The sequence below is a fragment of the Oreochromis niloticus genome, linkage group LG4, assembly GCF_001858045.2.
Source record: "Oreochromis niloticus isolate F11D_XX linkage group LG4, O_niloticus_UMD_NMBU, whole genome shotgun sequence".
In the NCBI taxonomy this organism is placed as follows: Eukaryota; Metazoa; Chordata; class Actinopteri; order Cichliformes; family Cichlidae; genus Oreochromis; species Oreochromis niloticus.
Genome location: NC_031969.2, coordinates 35,336,166 through 35,356,842, shown reverse-complemented (window position 1 = coordinate 35,356,842; position 20,677 = coordinate 35,336,166). Strand labels below are relative to the sequence as shown.

At 44.9% G+C, this 20,677-nt stretch overlaps 2 protein-coding genes across 5 annotated transcripts in view; both read right to left on the bottom strand.

Annotated features, from left to right (window-relative positions):
• Positions 1–606: 606 nt before the first annotated feature.
• The window catches only part of crhr1 (corticotropin releasing hormone receptor 1), a 60,137-nt gene continuing 40,066 nt past the window's right edge, over positions 607–20,677 (bottom strand). For 2 of the 4 annotated variants that reach the window (XM_013269879.3, XM_019357522.1), the window contains 8 exons: positions 3,949–4,069; positions 3,715–3,868; positions 3,566–3,626; positions 3,399–3,471; positions 2,860–2,945; positions 2,371–2,509; positions 1,940–1,981; positions 607–1,840 (listed from right to left, as the gene is read on the bottom strand). In XM_013269879.3, the coding sequence (XP_013125333.1) occupies positions 1,700–1,840; positions 1,940–1,981; positions 2,371–2,509; positions 2,860–2,945; positions 3,399–3,471; positions 3,566–3,626; positions 3,715–3,868; positions 3,949–4,069 (817 nt within the window). In that variant the 3' untranslated portion in view covers positions 607–1,699. Of the gene's footprint in view, positions 1,841–1,939; positions 1,982–2,370; positions 2,510–2,859; positions 2,946–3,398; positions 3,472–3,565; positions 3,627–3,714; positions 3,869–3,948; positions 7,269–7,346; positions 7,533–11,219; positions 11,334–20,677 lie in introns of those variants that run through there. The other 2 variants (XM_019357520.1, XM_025906523.1) reach the window with 2 other exon arrangements.
• Positions 8,412–20,017, bottom strand: LOC109201851 (uncharacterized). The gene is made up of 2 exons (XM_019357503.2): positions 9,298–20,017; positions 8,412–8,670 (listed from the first exon to the last, which is right to left on the bottom strand). Exon 1 carries the CDS (start codon positions 18,064–18,066, stop codon positions 13,072–13,074), a length of 4,995 nt encoding a protein of 1,664 aa, XP_019213048.1. The 5' UTR covers positions 18,067–20,017; the 3' UTR covers positions 8,412–8,670; positions 9,298–13,071.

Genomic DNA, 20,677 nt, shown 5'->3' with positions numbered 1-20,677 from the left:
AAGCAGTTAAAAACTTTTCTGTTCAAACAAGCCTTTTGTTGATCTACGTATTTTATATTCTTTACATTATTTACATTTGATCTTTTACATTGTGTATAATGTCTATTAATTGTATTGTTTATTTTAATCTTTGTGTACAGCGCTTTGTGACTGCCTGTCTGTGAAAAGCGCTTAATAAATAAACTTTACTTACTTTAGTTGTTCACACAAAGCATAAAGGTAAAAAAAAATATATATATACAGTGTTGTCTTAATTTTAGATGTCAAAAAGTATGTGCGGCTCCCAGTGTTTTCTTTTGAATGGAAACCGGGTCCAAATGGCTCTTTGGGTGTTAAAGGTTGCAGACCCCTGTCCTAGGGTGAGGAGGCCCGGGACATGCTGGAGAGATTAGATCTATCGGCTGGCCAGGGAATGTCTCTGTTATACTGGAGGATGAGGTCCAAGGGGGAGGGGCTTTCCTGTTGCTGCCCCCAAACCCGACTTCAGACAAGCAGAAGAAAATGGGTGCATGATTTTTGTTACTGTAGATTTCAACTTTTACTGAAGTGGTTGTCATGAATTTTCAAACAGCATGCATCATTAATAATGCACGGCACAGTGCAACACACTTTTCAGTCGCAATTTATTAGTTTTATAGATTTTGTCATACTTTAGTAATTGGCGTCGCGGCAGCAGCACACAACAGCCACTATGAACTAAATGGTGTTTTTGTGCTTTCTATCGCCTTTCCATCCCGACTTCTGAGCCACATGGACACCAGAACAAGAAGGAGGTGTTCACCTTTACCAACAGCAAACACTCCTAAGTTACAAGCATCATACAAAAACTGACCAGGAACTGCTGGAAGCGCTGTGCATCCTCGGGTTGCTACGGAAACCAAGCCTCCAGTCCTCGGTGTTGCCTGATGCCGGAGGAAGAGCAATGAGTCGCCAAAACCAGTGTGCGAAGAATCAGAAGCATTATTCATATATATGGCGCACAGCTTCATCAAGATTCTTCCAGGGAATAATGCCACTGATCAGACTGATGGATCAATCACTCTGTCTCTCTCACACACACACACACACACTCCTGGATCTGCTGCTGTGTGTCTTCAGCAGTGTCTCTGTGGCGGAGCACTCACACCAAACATGAAGCAGACGTGCTTGTGGTCATAAAGACGCCACCTGATTCAAAGTAAAACCTGCTGATAATCCAGCTTTACTTTCTTGCCACTGGTGGAACTGGTCCGATACCTTAATCCACTCACACGAAGAGTTAATCTGATTAAATGTTCACCTGAGGAAGGAGAGCACGAAGCTGACGTCCAGGCAGTAAAGAGTCAGCGCCGGGTCAGGATTATCAGACAGTCTAAGTTAGGGTTAGGTTTCTCACCACACACCTCTGAACCTGTGATGATCAGTGTACGTGTGTGTGAAGAGCAGAAAGCTGGTTATCAGTAATACATACAGTAATAGCTGATAAATAAAACACTGATCAATAAATCAATAAACCGATTATTAAATACAGTCACGCTGCTCAGTACAACATATGAAGCAGCTGATTGGTTGAGTCCAGTGACTGAGAGTCTAGTGAGGGTGAAGAGAGGCAGGGCCACACAGAGCCCCCCTGTAACTGTCTGGTCCTCATGCATCATAAGAGCTCGGATTGGCCAACAGGAATCACATCTCAAACCGTCATTGGGTGAGTTCAGGTCTGTCAGAGGTTTGAGGACTGTTTGATGCTGTGGAAGGACACTCTGCTCGGTGAGGTGGGCAGCGAGGTGGCACGTATGGCCCGGCTCCGGATGGAGTGACGGTCCTGCCAACGAATCCAACGCTTCCTGACCGCGGAGCGCACCTGGATATGTGAACAGGTAAACAGAGAGATCAGAACGTCGTGTAAATACGATTCATACATGATGTGAAACCAAGAGGAATCCTGAGTAACATGACAAACCTCGCTGTTCAGGAAGCAGTAAAACACAGAGACAAAAAAGCCCTGCAGGGACACAGAGAGTTGACAAGTTAGCTAACAGCGACAGATGGGCAGAGGAGCTACAATAGTCCAGCCTAGAAGTAACATCATCAAAGGATGTTTCCATCAACGTTCTGGCTAATAGCTAAGCTAAAGGTTTATGATTCTTTTTAGACCAGTCTGTGTAAACTGAGCTAAGAAAGCTTGGTCAGTTTAGTCTTGGACTGAGACCAGCATAGCAAGCTGTATTTAGAAGCTCTGCTAACACTAGTAGATGAGAACCTGAGCTGGTCTAAACTGAACCTGGTCTGACAGCAACAGCTCATGTATTAGTGCTCAGTGACCACACCGAGGCGCTCTGATAATCGATTAAACTGTGTTAGGCTTCCTCTGGTGTGGGTGGCGGTCTGAACCTGGAAGGACTCGAGGATGGAGTTGAAGTAGATGAAGACGATCCGAGCGACCTCGTCCTCTCCTCCGGGGTTCACAAAGAAAAGCATGTAGGTGATTCCTAACAGAGGCAGGAGCACCAGCGTTGCCTTCACAGCCTTCCTGCAGCACCAGAGCAGCACATTAACCCACACAGGCATTCTTTACCCTCAGCAAACAGGTTTATGCAGCCAGGGGGCGCTACTGAGAGGGAAAAATAAGCTGGTTTATGTGAGGAGCTGCATAAACATCAGTGAAGACAGACAGTAAAGACACGGCCAGTGTAAGTGTTTGACTCTCAGGTGAAGATGACCTCACGAAAGTCATGCAAAGGTGAGGCGACAGCTATCACCTGTATCTCACACCTGCTCTCATCTGTCTGTAAGAGCAACCCACTGATTTATTTCTGATCAATCAATCACAAACCCAGCTCAGCTGTCACGCTCTTACCTGTTTTACAGGTGTGTTCCTACCTGTATTGAATGGTTTCTGAGGTTGTTGATGCCCTCAGTTTGGTCATCAGGATCCGGACGATGTTGAACAGGAAGACAAAGTTAATCTGAGGAGAAGAAGACTTCCAGGTTTATACACAGCTGGACTACGAGCCAAGTTACCTGTGCAGGTGTTTCTGACACACATGTGACCTCTCAGTGTGTGTACATCTCTGAGTCTGATCAGGTTAGCAGGCTTCAGAGACCACATCACATGACAGCTTGTCAGCTGACGTGTCTTCTCACATTAAACCTGACCATCTCACTCCTCTTCCTCTCTCGATAAATCGTCTGTAACAAATCTGACATTTCTGAACGCCACCGATTTTTATTTCTACTGTCTGATTGAGGCTGCAGAACCTCTTGCTGGTCTAAGGAATCTCCAAAACATCAGCATCAGTCTCTGACAGGATTTAAGGTGGACTGGCTGTGTTTAAGGAGGACTGTAGTGTTTTTAAGGATGACTGGCTGTGTTTAAGGAGGATTGTAGTGTTTTTAAGGTGGACTGGCTGTGCTCCTACCAGCAGGACCAGGATCATGGGGCCTTGGTAAATGTAGTCTGTATAAACTCCCGCCCTCTTTCCAAACCAGCACCTGTCAATCAAAACACGGTCACATGACTCCTCACGTTCAATAGTGGAACACATTTTATTTAGCAGAAGAAGTCCTGTCTGGTCACATGACCTACTTCTCATTGTCGTAGTACAGCTTCCCAAAAGCCCATGCCACGATGATGGGAAATGGAATACCTGCGGACCGACAGAGAGGAAGACGGGTGAGCAGAGAGAGGGACAGGAGGACAGGTAGACAGACAGAAAGGGGGACAGATGGACTGACCCCACCCGATGCAGATGAACATCCACTTCCTGAGTTTATCGGTTGAGTAGGTGAGAACGACGGCAGTGTGGAGGTAACAGCCTTCACCAAACATCCAGAAGAAGTTGGTCACATGGAAGTAGTTATAACCTGCCGTCACCAACCTGCACCACACCTGCAGAGGGCGGAGTCAGCATCATGGTCAGCATCGGTGTGTTTGTCGGTACGTTACTGTGTGTGTGAGTGTGTGAGCACCTGGTTTCTCTCGGTAACAGCGGGATTCATTGTTAGCTGGACGATGAACCAGGTGGCGTTCCTCAGGATAAAGGCGGAGATCAGGTTCCAGTGGATGATGTTCCTCAAACAGCGAATGCTCCTGAAACACACAGACTTGAACTGATCGCCTACTCCTTAAACACCTCCACACTATGCAGTCAGGTGAGCTTTTCACAGCTTGTTCCTGCTGCGCTGGTAGCTTAAACTGGATTTCATCATGTTCGCCTTCACGTTTGTGTGTTTGTCCTGTTTGTGAGCAGCTAATCTCACAACATCAGACTTTTTCAGAGCAGCGTCAGGAAACACCTTTCAGATCATTACTGCCACCTTCTGGTGGTTTTAGTGCATTACATTTTAACAGGCACCGATGACGCTTCAATTTGATTTATTTGAACATTATGACTGAATATTTCACACCAATCACCATCCCTGCATCACCCTCTCATGTTTTAATTGGAGAGCTTTCAGTTTTTTTTAAAGCTTGTTTTCATTTGCATCATTTTGATAAATAAAGGAATATATGCCAATAAGCACTTCTGAGTCCAGGTCAGCCTGCTTTCTCATTACTCTCAGGACTAATTAAGAGTTGGTGTCAAGTGTTAAAATTAGCATTTGGTTCATCAGAAATCATGACTGGCTTCAAAGAGGAGAGGAGCTGTGTGAAGGAGGTCGTCATTGGGCTGAAGAAACAAGCATATCAGTGAGAACGCTGAGCAGTTCGTCAAGGACAACATTCAGTCAAGTGAGGGAGACTCTCCAGGAGGAAGATGCCTTTTTTTCCAGCTGTTCACCAAGCGAAGAATCACAGAGAAAATCCAGAAGCTTCAAAGCGTCAATCAGGCTCAGGAACAGAAAAATCAGACTTGACAAAGTTGTAAAATAGGCCAGGCAGCAAGCTCTGGAACAGCTGGACCCGTGAAAACAAAACCAACCTGGGTGATGAAGAAGAGAAGACAAAGGACCTGAAGCACCAACGTGAAGTGTAGACACAGTGGAGGAAGGGCGATGGCCGAGAACAGCAAGCTTCGGCTCATTGTTCAGGTTCGCCACACGGGGTTCAAACTGAAGTCTGAAAGACCATCAGGTTAACTGAGCCCGCCAATCAGAGGCTGAGGAGGAAAATGGCTGAAATGGTCCAGTTTAATAGGTCAGGCTGAAGATAAGGGTCTGAACATCCATCACATCCTGAGGGTGTCATTTCTAATGTTGAAAAACTCTTCAGACTGTCACCGTCCCCGTCCTCGAGGACCCGAATCATGTCAAAGTCAAAGTCAAAGTCAGTTTTATTTGTCAATTTCTTCAAATGTACTTGTCATACAAAGGAATTGAAATTACGTTTCACACTGTCCCATGCGTAGACATTGACAACAATAAAGTGCAGATGCACAACAAAAACAGTCCTAACAATAAGGTAATATATACAAATATACAAATATATACAAAGCTACATGACGCTGGGAGCACACGCGACGGTGCAGGTGTGCTGCACACCAAACACAGGTGGAAGAAACCAGTCATTTCTAACTGTCTTTTAATGTGCCTCTATCTTTGAGTCTGGCTTTTGCAGAGCTCTGTGGCAGGACTGTGGTATCTGGCTCCGATGCAATGGAGGGGCAGTGCCAGGGTGGCTGGCAGGACAGCTGCTGCCACTCAGTAATCAGATTATTTCAGTGACGCTGTGGCTCGAGAGAGGAGCTGAGTGTGGAGTGGAAAGCTAAGCTAACTTCCCAACCTAAGGAAAAAGAAAGGACATGTTGTGCAAATAAAACATGACAGAACTGTCACCTGAGGCTGCGTGGGGTCCATTCATTTCACAAGCTCATTCTACTGAAACTGCTCGATAGACCCTGGACTATCAAGAGTGGCCAACTTGTACATGGAAGAAGTGGAAAAGAGGGCTATGCTATACTACTCTGGAACAAGTCATTGGTTCAGGTATGTGGATGACACCTGGGTGAAAATCAAATCTCAGGACGTACCATAATTCACGGATTACATTAACTCGGTGGACGGACACATCAAATTCACCAGGGAGGATGTGAAAACTGGCAGGTTAGCCTTCTTAGACTGTGAGATTTCCATCAGTAATGGGGGACATCTAAAAGCTGATGTGTACTGTAAACCTTCGCATATGGATCAGTATTTAACGTTTGACTCTCATCATAAGATAAGAAGAACTTTATTTATCCCGAGGGAAATTCTTATGTCATAGACATGCTCAATGCAGCAAGAGAGACAGAGGAACGGAGGAATAAGATATACAATATATATATAATACTAGTATACAGTAATATACAGTAGGATGGTGCAAATATAATATCAAATAACTGTAACAAAGTAACAATATAACTATATCCTGGAAAATAAATAGCTTATCAGTGCAGGTGATTCTAAAAGTGGCATAGTATTGTGCAAATGAATAAAAGAGAGTAGCAGCATACACTCAGAAAAATAAAGGTGCCAACTGGAACCAAAAGTGGTTCTTTAGACTGATGCCATAGAAGAACCTTTTTTGGTGCCACAAAGAACCTTTCAAACTATGGTTCATTGAAGAACCTTTAATGGTTTTTCAATGAACCTTTTTAAAAATGGTTCTTTAAAGAACCATTTTAAGTCTTTCAAAATAAAATGTATCATAAATTGAATTTGAGTAGGGTAAAATAAATATGAGCACAGCATAGACATATATTAATGGTTTATTGCCATTTCGTAATATACCAAAAGACAAAAAGGCATTTTAACCCTCAGCACAACATCCCTACTAATACATGTCACATATTAGTCATTTAAATAGTAATAATTAAACATTTTTACTATACTATAAATAAATATATATATGAATACTATATCTATAGATAACACAACAATGAATACATGTATTGTTTAATTAATAAAACATCAGAAAGTGATAAAAACACATTAGAAATAGCAATAGCTTCACAACAGACCAATAAATCAACACATTTTCATCAGCAGATGTTTGCATGTTCAGTAAAAATATTTCAACAACAAGTTTCTGATTAAAATTATCAATGAACTTCAGCCTTACCTTATGTAAAGTAAGTTTCATGTTGGACTCCTGGTCCTTTGTTAGTCCAGTTTAGGACAATGTCTCTGACGTATGTATCATATCAAATATATGTCATATCAAAACAACCCCACACCTGCAGTTGTTTCAGTTTTTCACACGTGTTTCCTGTCAGCTGGTCAACCTCACTCAGGTGGACATCCATATCAGCCAACAAAACGACAAGCTCCTCCCTTTGTGCTTCAAATCCCTCCCACTCTGAGACAAGGAGCTGATAGAGAGAAAACAAGGGTCAATTATAAAGAAGAGAGAAAAGTGAAACCCTCCTCAGAAGGTCTGACTCGCATACCTGCAGTCGACCTGTGATGGACTCCTGTTTGGCGTTCACGTCATCCCACCCCCGGGAGCCGCACTCCCTCACTGTTGCCAGCAGCCGAGTCTGCAGGGTGCCCTGGAAGACCCGAGTTAATGTTCGACTCCTCCTGGTCAGGCTCTCCAGCTGGATGAGCCGAGTTCTCCCCTCTCGCCGCCGCCTCTGAACACACAAACACAAATTGAATGTAAAGCAGGAGGTGCAGATTTTTTTGCTATTCTTTTCTAAATCCAGGCTTGATCACGTGGAGTATTTGGAAAACTTTTTTGGCCAGCGGACGACTGTTGTCTCACAGAAAGTCAAATCAAATGTATGCGATACACAATTAATTCACAAGAACACATTATAAAAAACGAGTCCAGTTCTTGCCTGAATTTCAACTGAATTCTGCATCAAAACAGGGTAAAACGAGTGTTTGCAGCAAATGTGAGCACAAAGCCTCACTTTGTACAAGCCTGCTGTTAAAGTTCTCCTCTATGCAGACAAAGTTCCTGTTTTCAAGGCACAACTTGGATCTGCTGTACAAATCTTATAGATACACGCTAAATGAAACAGCAGTGTGCACGACTCCAGATTCTGATCCCTCGTCCTAATATGGTCCCAAAAGGCTCACAAAAACCCACATAGCAATAGCAATAAAGCAAATGTTGAGGCTTCAAAATACAAAGTCCATAAACCAATGGCTGACATGGGTTTTATCATAAGGGTGATAAATATACAACATATGTTTTTAAGACTAAAAGTATAATACAGATTTTAGTCTGAGAGATTTGATGTTCATTTACCTGCAGATGCACTATACGTGCCTGCTCTGTGGTTTTCCACAACGTTTTGCACATCACTATTTAATACAGGAAGTAGGTGAATTAAAACAAGTCATCTTTCTTTGTGAGAGGACAAATTAATGAAACAAACCTCAATGACATCATAGAGATCCCCAAAGATGCTCCTGCTGCTTTTCTTCCTCCTCATCCTAAGCTTCCTTCTCCTTGTCCTCGACTTCCATCCAATTGTAATTCAGTGGAATTGTTTTTCTCCCTCCTCTTCCTCATTTTGTTGGAGCTGTGAAAAGAATTAGTGTGAATTAATTTGTGCAAACAAGAAAAATCTACAGCTTTTCGGTCAGAGGTGGTCTTGTGATTTAAGCCGGGTAGAGTAGATTTATGTGTTGATGCTACCTGCTTCATCTCTGCGACTGGCTGCTGAGTGATATTTACCTGGCTGGATTACAAACTTTAACCACGTGCTGAACTTTGGCCCAGCGTTGATACCTCTTGTTAGTATAATGACCTCTTCTTGGCTTAATGTACGATGGTGGATAAATGAAACGTACAAAGAAAATTTAGCTATATTACAAAAAGACATCCATCTTGGTAACATCAAATGACCAGAGCATAACTTGTCAACTAGTCCGAAAATAAGTTATACAGTAACAGTCACAGACACACCTTCTAATGTGTCACATTTCTATTCATTCAAAACACTTATGCATTGCTGTGTTTTATACAGCTCTTACAGAATGCAAAGTACAGGCTGATGTGAGTATTTAATGTACGGCTCAGATCTACTGAATTTCAGAGTTTCTAGAGCAGACACAGAGCTCACATCACAACAGGCTTCAGGCACCATTTTAGTGACATTAACAATATTATAAATTTTAATCAGTCTAGCTGACATTACGTTATGTACGCCGCACGCAATAGAACCACATATTTTAGAAGCCAATTAGTTGGGAGCACCTTCACTTAATTATAACAGTGGTTTTGTTAGGAAAACAGTTCTGTATACCGATACTAAATTGCGTTAACGTCAACGGCTAACGTATGTAACATAGCTAACTGTTATTGTTAGCACAACATTAACAGCAAGCTACAGTGAAGAGTAACAAAAACAAAACAGTAAAAAGGTTTTAATGAAAATGTTTTACCTTTTCCAACAGTCCCAGAATCCAGAGCTTCAAAGACCAGCAGGGACTGTTAGCTGTTATCCGTTTCGCTGTCACCGTCCGTGAGAAAGTGTTTTTTCCCTTAGAAAGTTCAAGGCCCCCGGTCGCGCAATCTGTCTGCCAAACAGTTTCCCCTCTTTTAAAAACTGAAATAAGGCCTGATAACTTTTACTTCCCGATTCCTTTTGCAACAAGTCAACAAGATCCAGTTTGATTTTTAGGTTACTGAGATTTTGAATCAATTGCCTCCTCTCAACCTGATACCTCTGACACTGCAACATGACATGTTCTACAGTTTCCCCTACCCCACAGTAATCACATTTTCCGGTACTATGTTTCCCTATCAAGAATAATGTATTATTCAAGCCAGTATGTCCAAATCTCAGTCTGGATATGATCACCTCCTCCCTCCTAGTCCGTCCTGCGTTTCTCATTCCTCCCACCCTCCTTTGAATCTTATACAACCATCGTCCCTTCCTTTCCTCCTCCCACTGCTTTTGCCATCTTGCTCTCATATCTTGCCTTACCATACTCCTTATCTCTGCTTGGCCAAAACTAACAGCCATGTCAACCACCCCATGCCTTACAGCCTCCTTTGCAACTCTATCTGCCTTTTCATTTGCCCATACTCCACAGTGCGCTGAAACCCATAAAAACACGACTGCAAGTCCCATCATGTGTATCCGGAAAAGTGTCTGCTGAATTTCCGCCAAAACATCTGCTCTACTGTCTGAGTGACTATGCTGTAGACTGACCAATGATGAACTTGAATCTGAACAAATGACAGCATGTAATGGCCTCACGTCTTCCACCCACTGAACAGCTAATAATATTGCAATCATTTCCCCAGTGTATACAGAAAGCCCATCACTAATCCTGTTACCCATTTCCACCGAAAACTCTGGGACCACAACTGCAACACCGGTTTGACCGGTTGAGTTCTTTGAGGCGTCTGTATATATTTGAACATAACTATAATATTGGTCAATGTACGCCTGTACCGCATGAGAGTTCAAAGTAAATGTCTTATCCTCATTCTTCTTGTTCAACAACATTAAGTCTACTACAGCATCAGGAAGTAGCCATGGAGGCACTGCTGGTAACGGCACTCTGTGACTAATGTTCAACTGATCCAGATTAAATTCTGTTGCATGTCTCCCCACAGTCCATCCAAAACTCTTCGTTTCCCTCTTTTCTTTCTCCCAGCAAGGTTTAAGTACTTCATGCGTTGGGTGATCCTGCCCGTGGCCCTGTAAATTAGCCCAATAATTAAGTGTGAGCTGCTCCCTTCTCAGTCCTAATGGCATCTCTCCCATCTCCACCTGTAAAGCTGCTGTTGGAGCTGTTTTAAATGCACCCGTGCAAATTCGTAGTGCCTGATACTGAATATGGTCTAACTTTACCAGAGTTGTGGCTGCTGCCGAGTTATATGTGTTGCACACTTGGACAAATGACACTTCCAGGCGTGCATGAGTTCAGAATTGTTCTGTTTACTTGCTCATTTACAACTGCAAATACAAAACACAAGCGCTTCAGTTAGCGTAGCTGCACTCTGCAGGCTATCTGTGCAGTAAAAAACACACAGGACCCCTTTTCACATAACTACTGAACCTGTGTTAACAAAGTACTCATTTAGTCAGTATTTTCCTACCAATGTTCATATTACAATATTCTGCACACTTGCATGCTCATCCAACTAGTATTGTAGCACCTGGAGACTACCCTCTCGATCCCCTTATTAATCATTTGCGATGTGATATTCCGTTTAACACCAGTTCAGGTACATCATGTAAATCACAAACTCCGACAGTAGCGTTGTGTTCCATTAATGACAGTACCTTACTCTAATACATTTCTCATACATCAACATCATTCCGTTTATACATCACATCACTTGTGCTCACCTGCAAATACAAAACACAAGCGCTTCAGTTAGCGTAGCTGCACTCTGCAGGCTATCTGTGCAGTAAAACACACAGGACCCCAAAGCTGCCCGATTCAGTGCCTGCATGAGCACCACCCGTGGGAATCATCATTGATCAGAATATCCTAGCTGGACTGCCAGTGAGCACAGTATGTGTCAGAAATAGTAATAAAGAACTGAATGCATAACATAACAATGATAAGAATGCATGAAATTATGGAGAGTGGGGGGGAATATCTATTACAATACTTCCATCTGTGTCCATCCATTACATGAGTCCCACACTCTCCCCTCCAAAAGTGAATGTCGTCCCGACATTAGAGATTTCCCAGAATACATGTCTTCAACAGAAGGTTACAGCAGCAGCTTCACTGGGAGTCAGCCTCTAAAGATACTTTCTGTCCGGTAACAGTCTTTGGCATGACATGTATCTCCCCCTTTACGTCATGTACCAGCAACAGACACTACTGGCCAGGCAATGTCTGTAAAGTCTCTCCGCCACTCAGGCGTGCTCTGTATCAGACTGAAGGCGTAGACCTAACACTCTACCATGTAACCTTTTACACAGACACACATTTACTGCTGTATATCTCCCATACAAGCCAGTATCTCTCTATGTGTAGCTAGTCTGGTTCTGGTACTCCCTGTTTAACTCACGTGAACTATTAAACTAATATATGCAGTTGTTGCTCTGTCAAATTTGCTCTTTTTAATATTTGCTACTGTGAACACTTCCCTTTCTGTTTAAACTGTCACCACAGTAAACTCAACATGTGACAATGAACTTAGTTTTTTCCTTAGCTGTGGACATCATTTGTGTCTGTTTATGACTGATGGCTGACCTAAGGTGTCATACGTGAGTGTCTTGGGTGGATTTCTGCGTCGAAAAGGATACTTTCTTGTGGGAACTGGCTGTGAGTTGGGCTCTCCCTCGTCTTCTTCATCAGATGAAGACACCTGTTCTTGACTTCTTCCGTTCTCCTCCCCAGACAGCTCACTTCGCCCTGCCTCCTCCTCCTCTGCACTTGACTCCAGTCCACCTTTCTCACCCTCGTCTAGGCACTCGCTGCTGACACCACCACTTGACAGTTCTCCGTTAGCTTCTTCTGGCTGGAACTCCTCTGCCTCTGCCCTCAGCTGACTTCTGATCTGGGTGGGTGATTCTGCAGATTGTGTGGTGATAATTCCCCAGTCACCCTCATCCTCTGAACTGCTGTCGTGGTCACTCTCCTGCTGCTTTTCTTGGGTCTTTCCTTTTCTTTGTTGTTTGGCATCCTCCTTCCCATTCTTGTTTTTCTCCAACTTGTCCTCCTGAACGGGGAGAAAGTCACAGGGCAGTAGGAGGTTCCTGTGCAGAACTCTCACTTTTCCTGGTCCTCTCTCTGGCTGTACGGCATAGACAGGGCTATCTTTGTGCTTTCTTTCTAACACAACATGCACTCGCTCCTCCCAGTAAGACCTTAGCTTTCCGGGCCCACCCCGGTCTCTGAAGTTCCGTACTAGCACTCGACATCCCGGTTGCAGTTCTACTCCATGAGCCTTCCGATCGTACTGCCTTTTCGCTCTGTTCCTCTCTTTCTGAGCTGTTTCTGATGCCAATCTGTATGCCTCTTGCATCCTACTTCTCCACTTACGGACATAATCACTGTGAGAAGTACTCTGGTCACCTGGAGCCAGGCCAAACATGATGTCGACTGGTAGGCGGGGGTTTCTGCCATAGAGAAGATAATATGGGGCATATCCTGTTGCTTCACTGCGTGTGCAGTTATACGCATGCACCACTTTGCTCAAGGAGTTTTTCCAGTCTGCCTTGGCTTCCTCTGCCAGGCTCCTCAACATGGAAAGGAGTGTCCGATTAAATCTCTCCACCTGACCGTTCCCCGCTGCATGGTAAGGTGTTGTGCGTGACCCCTGGATTCCACAGTACCTTTCCAGGGTGGCAAACAGCTGGTTTTCAAACTCCTTTCCCTGATCATGATGTAACTGGGCAGGAATCCAAATTTGAGCACAAAATCTCCAAAAACCTTTTCTGCTGCTGTTCTTGCTGACTTGTTGGTGCATGCGTATGCCTGTGCAAACCGGGTGAAATGATCCATCACGACTAGAATGTACTCATATCCTCCTTTACAACTCTCCAGATGCAGGAAGTCTATTGATACCATCTCAAAAGGGTATGTGGTGACAATGTTGACCAACGGTGCTCTAGTTGGTTTGCCTGGACGTTTCCGTTTCAAGCAACTGCACACCTTGGTCACATAATGTTCCACATGTCTTTGCATATGTGGCCAATAGAATCGATCACGGACCAAGGCGAGTGTCCGCTCCACTCCGAGATGTCCCATCTCCTCATGGAGCTCCTTGTACACCAGCTGATGGAATTTTGTGGGTAACACTAGCTGAGCTCGAGCAGCGGATTTCCTGTACAGGATGTTGTCTTTGTCAAGGTACAGCTTACTCTTTTCCCGGCTTAGAACCGAAGTGTCTTCACCCCTGTCTCTTCCTCTCCGAGGAGGCCATTGTCCTGTCATAACATATTCTCGCACCCTGCCAATGACTGGATCATCCTCCTGTGCTTTCTTTAGTGTCTCTTTGGAGATCTGTGTCACTGGGGCCATTACTCGTTCATGCTCTACATCAGCACATGCTGTGGTTATGGTAGCTGGACACATCCATGGCTCATGTTCATGGAATTTCAGCTGAAACGCCTGTGTCGCAGGTGTGATTACCTCTGGTTTCATTTCCTGTGAGCATGTGCGCATGTACTCCTCCATGTCTAGTGGCATCCGCGATAACCCGTCAGCATCGCCATTAGCCCTTCCCGGCCGATACTTGATTGAGAAGTTAAAATCGGCTAGCTCAGCAACCCACCGGTGTGTTGTAGCATTTAGCTTCGCTGTAGTCAGGACATAGGTCAACGGATTGTTGTCCGTATACACTGTGAAAGAAGGTGCGTAATACAGATACTCCCGAAATCTCTCACAGATTGCCCACTTCATTGCTAGAAACTCTAGCTTTCCAGAGTGGAGGTGGTAGTTAGTTTCTGGAGCTGTTAGAGTTCTCGACCCATACCCAATGACAACCAGTTTGCCCTGCTGTCTCTGGTACAGGACTGCACCAAGCCCTTCTTGAGAGGCATCACAGTGCAGCACAAATGGTCTTTCGAAGTCAGGGTATGCCAGGAGTGGTGGACTCAGCAGGTGTTCTATAAGCTGGCATAGCACTGCCTGGTGTTGTTCCGTCCATGTGATTGGCTGGCTTGAGTGGAGTTGGTCTGATTTCTTCCGCTGTCCTTTGTCCCTGATTACCGTTGATCTTCTGTCAGTAATCACTTGAATCTTTCCGGTCGACAGCAGCTGGTATAGTGGCTTGGCAGTGCGTGAGAAGTTTGGAATGTAGGGGCGGTAGTATGACAGGAAACCTAGCATTTTCCTTAGGCCTCCCACAGTCTCAGGTTTGCGGTTCTTTAGTGCTTGAACTGGTGCCAATTCAGCAGGGTCCATGCAGTAGCCATCTTTGGATACAATCTTTCCCAGGAATTTCACCTTGTCCTTGAACACTTCACACTTTTTGGGGGTTAACTTCACCCCGTGTGCTTGATAGCGGCGCAGGACCTCCCTCAGATTGCGCAGGTGGTCCTCAAATGATCTGCTGTGGACCAAATTGTCGTCCAGGTATGGCTGAGATATTTCATCCCTCAAACCTACAAGGCACTCCTCCATACTGCGCTGGAACTCTGCTGGAGCCGAGGACAAACCAAAGGGAATCCTTACCCACTCATATAAGCCCCAAGGTGTGATAAAGGCTGTGAGGGGTCTGCTACTTTCCTCCAGGAAACCCTGGTGGTACGCCTTGCCCTGGTCCAACACTGAGAACCATGCACTCCCAGTCAGGCTGTTTAACATGTCTTGAACACGAGGGATGGGGTGACGGTCAGGAATGGATTTCCGGTTCAACTCGCGGTAATCCACGCAGAGACGCAGACTTCCATCCTTCTTTCGCACGCAGACGATGGGTGATGAGTAGGGGGATCGGGATTTCTGAATCCATCCTCTGTTCAACAGGTCCTCCAAATACTCCTTCACCTCCTTGTGGAGTGGCTTGGGGACTGAGATGTATGTGCGTCTTACTGGGGTTGTGTCATTCAATCTGATCTTTAACTTCAGGGAGGGGATGCATCCCACATCGCTCTCATCTTTTGAGAATGCAGCACATTCTTCACGCAGGACTTTTCTCACCTGCTCCTGCTGATCAGGGGTCAGGTGATCAACTGACACAGGTGGGTCCCATAAATCTTGGCCGCAACTGCCCACCTCTTCATCCTCCCCTTTGTGCTGTTCTGGGGCGCTGACGGTGCTCCCTGTGTTTTCACTAGCACACATCAACTTGCCCATCTTTTCAGCACTTACTGGTCTTACGTCTACTGGGTAAATAGCCTTCACTTGCTGTAGTCGTCCCAACACTGCATGAGGGAGGAGGGTGATGTCATGGCTGCCGCCATTCGTGACCGGAATAACCACCCTGGACCGGGTTCCCCTCTGCAGGCCAATGACAGTTTCATTCAGGTTAACCCCCTCTGGTAGTTTTGAAATGTCCTCTGGTTCAAAAAGAATCTCCTGTTTCAGGGGGAGGGGACCTGTCCTCACACTGCACTTAACCTCCCTGCTTTGTCCAGCTGGAATCACTATCTTTTGTCTCCCAACTTTCACCACACCCTCCTCATCATTTTTGTAGCAGCGCTGCACAATGTTAATTAGCACTTCCGCTCTCTTACAATCAATTGAGAAGGCTTCCTTTACCACAGCAGGTGTAACGTCTGGATGCTGCGCCATTCCATCCTTTACAAAATGCTCAATCACATTATAGCCAATGATAGGTGGCTCTGCTACTCCTGGCTCTTTTGAGACAAGCACGGGGACAACTAACTCTGGCTGTGGATCTCTAGTTGACCCCAGTCTAAATTTTAGCTCAACCCAACCTGCGAAGGGTATGGGTGTTTGGTTCGCTGCTTTGCCCACCAGAGCCTCATCCTCACCTAACAGTTCACTTGTGCTTCTCAGTTGGATATGTGGAAAGCAGGACTTCCTCCAGTTCTCATTAATGATAGTCACCTGTGAACCTGTATCCCACAATGCTTGTGTTTCTACCCCTTCAAAGAAACAATCCACCATACACTTCTTCCCGATCAGGGCTCTCAGCTTAGCCTGACAGCGTAGTGAGAGATGACTGGCATACGTGGCACCCACAGTCTCTTTAGCCTTGCCACTCTGCTCTAATTCTGCCTCCAGCTGTCTTATTCGATTCCAAAGCAGTTCATGCAACTTGTCGTCTGCTTCAGCATGGATGGGAATTAATGATTTAGGAGGGGCGATGGTCTGGATTGCCGCTTGAGTGCCCTCTGATCTTTCTGCTGCCCCCCTTCGCCCTCTACAGCCTCTGGAGAGGTGTCCTGGCTGGCCACACTTGAAGCAGTGTTCACACCCATCATTGGTTCCCTGCTCCTGGCATGCCTTACATCCCCTCCTCCCTCTGGTTCTTAGTGGGCGAGTGGGGCCTTGAGGGGTGGTGATGCTCCTCCTTAATTCAGCCATCTCCTCTCTCAGCAGCCTGACCGTTTCATGCAGCTCTGACTCTCGGGAAGCAGCTACAACAGGTGTTCTGCGGCTCTTGGGTTTCACCACTTCAGCTGATTGCTCTTGAGTCCCCAACCTAGTTTCGGCTACACCCAGACCCAATTGACTGGCTGGCGTTTCTGTCTGGAGTTCATTTACTTTTACAGATTTGCTGCCAGTACTTTTCTTTTGCTTCAATTGCCTTTCTGATTCAACACTAGCTGCTTCATTCATCTTATCAATGAGGGTTTCATCTGTCACCCGAGGGTCATCCAGATAGGGCTTGAGCTGAAACTTGATAGGGTCACTCAGTAGCCCAGTACTGACCGACCTCAAGAATTTCTTCTGGATGAGCTCAGGGCTGTATTGTTCATCGGACCCTGTGTCTTCCGATGCGAGCAGCAGCCTCTCTTTTAACTCAATTGCTCTGAAGAGGAAGTTTTGGGGAGACTCACGGCTGTCTTGTGTGACGTTCACTAGTCTGTGATACAAATCTGTGGTGCTGTCTTCTTTAAAATGTCCCTTCAATATGGCCTTCAATTGGGGGAGGGTGAGGTCACGTTTTATCTCAAGCATGTCTCTAAGACTCAAACCTGGGCTGACAAACTTCACCGCAGCCTCTATAACCTCCGCTTCACTGTGTCCTTTGTTCAGACCTCTGTCGATCTGATGCATCAGGTTGGTGTATGAGAGTCTGTCCTTTTGGCCCTTTTCCCCAATTTGACCACAGATCTTGAATTCCCTCCTTATCGTCACTTCCGAAAGGCGGTTGGCTGCGACAGGAAACACATTTTGTGAGGTGGTTGGCTGACTTGGTGGTGTCCTCTCCACCCTTTCACTCAGCCTCCTAATTTCTTCCTGCAGCGCTTCGCTGTTTCTCTGGAGCTGTGCGTATCTCTCTGCTAAATTAATATCTTCCCTTGTTTCCTGAGTTCCTTGTGGCGAGCTTGTTGTATTTCCTCCACTTTCTGTGTTTCTGGTGCTCCCTATCGCTGGGTCGACACTTTCTAACATTTTCTTTAGATAGTAGAGTGCAACATCCTGCTCTTCATCATTAATAACCTTGTCCATAGATTCTGTAATTAATTTTATTAACGCTCGTCTTGTTGGGACATTTCCACTAGGGATTTTAGCTTCAGCACACACCTCTTTGAGTTGGTCGAGTTGTAGGTTCCAGAGTGTTTGGGACACAGTCTCTGCCAGCTCCTTGAGGTCCATCGTGGTTGCTGTAGCCACGCCCCTTCCTTATTTTCATCACGCTGGACACAACGTTAATAATCCCAGCGGTGCCTCCAATATTTGTTGCACACTTGGACAAATGACACTTCCAGGCGTGCATGAGTTCAAAATTGTTCTGTTTACTTGCTCATTTACAACTGCAAATACAAAACACAAGTGCTTCAGTTAGCGTAGCTGCACTCTGCAGGCTATCTGTGCAGTAAAAAACACACAGGACCCCTTTTCACATAACTACTGAACCTGTGTTAACAAAGTACTCATTTAGTCAGTATTTTCCTACCAATGTTCATATTACAATATTCTGCACACTTGCATGCTCATCCAACTAGTATTGTAGCACCTGGAGACTACCCTCTCGATCCCCTTATTAATCATTTGCGATGTGATATTCCGTTTAACACCAGTTCAGGTACATCATGTAAATCACAAACTCCGACATTAGCGTTGTGTTCCATTAATGACAGTACCTTACTCTAATACATTTCTCATACATCAACATCATTCCGTTTATACATCACATCACTTGTGCTCACCTGCAAATACAAAACACAAGCGCTTCAGTTAGCGTAGCTGCACTCTGCAGGCTATCTGTGCAGTAAAACACACAGGACCCCAAAGCTGCCCGATTCAGTGCCTGCGTGAGCACCACCCGTGGGAATCATCATTGATCAGAATATCCTAGCTGGACTGCCAGTGAGCACAGTATGTGTCAGAAATAGTAATAAAGAACTGAATGCATAACATAACAATGATAAGAATGCATGAAATTATGGAGAGTGGGGGGGAATATCTATTACAATACTTCCATCTGTGTCCATCCATTACATGAGTCCCACATATGCTACACACCCATAATCCAACAGTGATCTGACCAACCCAGTGTAGATTGACCCCCCTCGCTTTCGGGAGGTTGCTTTAGTACGACGTGTTCTAACGTCACTCTCTCTCTCTCTCTCTCTCTCCCTGTCATTTATTTGGCTCGAAACACATATTAACAAATTGCTCAGTGATAAACAAGTACTGAGATCCTTTACCTAAGCAGCGTGCTTTGTCAAAACTAAGTGTGTTGGTAATGAACACACTGACATTCTGTTGTGCAATTGTTATTTACTTGTATTTTATAATGTATTTTATAATTTGACTTTACATACTTTACTGTTTTAACAGCACTCGCTTTCATCTGCGAGCAAATGCCCCCTCCTCGGAGCGCGCCCAAACGCTTGTTGATCGAGCTGCAGCAGCTGCTGATAGCCTAGCATACTCAGCCGGATGGTGGACACGTACATGCTCATGCAAGTTAGCCGTGTTTGAGTGCTTTGCTCGCACTATACGTCTGCACAAGCGGCACACCGCCTTGGTTACATCCTTAGGTTTACCTCTTTCATCCCAAATAAGTGACTTTATATTCTTTTAGTGCTGTCAGTGTTAACGCGCCATCATCACGACAAACACGATTAACAACTAACCCATCAGGATGGGACTGAGCCAAAAATCCCTGAAATGTCTCTGTCAACACATTCCGGGCAGTTTGTCCAAAGTTTGTTCATTCTGAGCTTCAGATGGGTTGCGAGCGTTACAAATTTTAATAGCGTTAATCGTGATGACTGCATTAACACCGCATTAACGCTGACAGCCCTAATTTTTTGAGGGAAATTAGTTTGTCCACGTTTGGACTTCTTCTGTGTTGTAAAGACGCAAATCAGTCCATGCATGATTACATTGCTCCACCCATCAAAAAGTCTCCACATCGTCAATTATTGGACTGACAATGTTTGGTTTACAAATCGCCCAACCCTAACGCAGAGTGAACACCATCCCCACAGACACAGCAGCCAGGGAAGCAGAAGAACATCACATCAAGAAGGCTCTGAGTAAATGTGGTTATCCCAGCTGGACTTACGGAAGCTGGGAAGGCACCTAAAGAAAGCTCCAGCCGATCCAGGAGAGAAGGACAACCGCTGCCTAAGTGAAAGCCTGTAGTGATCCCGTATGTGTCAGGAGCTGAGACCCATTTTTTCTAAACACCAGGTTTCTGTGGCTTTTAAACCCCAAAATACGCTGCTCCAAAACATTAGTCCACCCCAAGGATCGGGTCCCCCGACACAAACAGAGTAACACAGTGTACGCTTTTAAGTGCCAGGAGGATTGCCAGGATTTATACATTGTCGTTCACACAGATGAATTCTGATCTTGTTTTTCTTAGTAATTAATTACCGGATCACAACTTCAGAGGTCTGTATTACTAAGCCGGGTTTTGGCTTATCCAGATAACTTTAGGGTTAACCTGGGCTTTCTGTAGGTAGTTTATTACTTACTGGGAAAAACTGCCATGGTAACATGTGCTGTGACTCCAACCTTCTCTAGACCTGGTTAGGTGCCAGATTACAGATCAATTGGTATGACATCGCCACCTACAGACCAATCAGATCTCAAGAAAATAGCATCATCATTCCTGGAAAACCCCTCAGACAGTGCACTGTCTTTGTGCTTCCCTGATGATCAGTAAATAATAAATATATTGATTTTTATTCCTTAGGTTTTTGTCTGTTGTCAGAAAACAAATTTACAACTGTCAATGGAAAATTGTACT

Bases quoted from the DNA above. Each gene is read 5' to 3' on its own strand.
- LOC109201851 (XM_019357503.2), bottom strand. From the start codon at position 18,066: ATGGACCTCAAGGAGCTGGCAGAGACTGTGTCCCAAACACTCTGGAAC.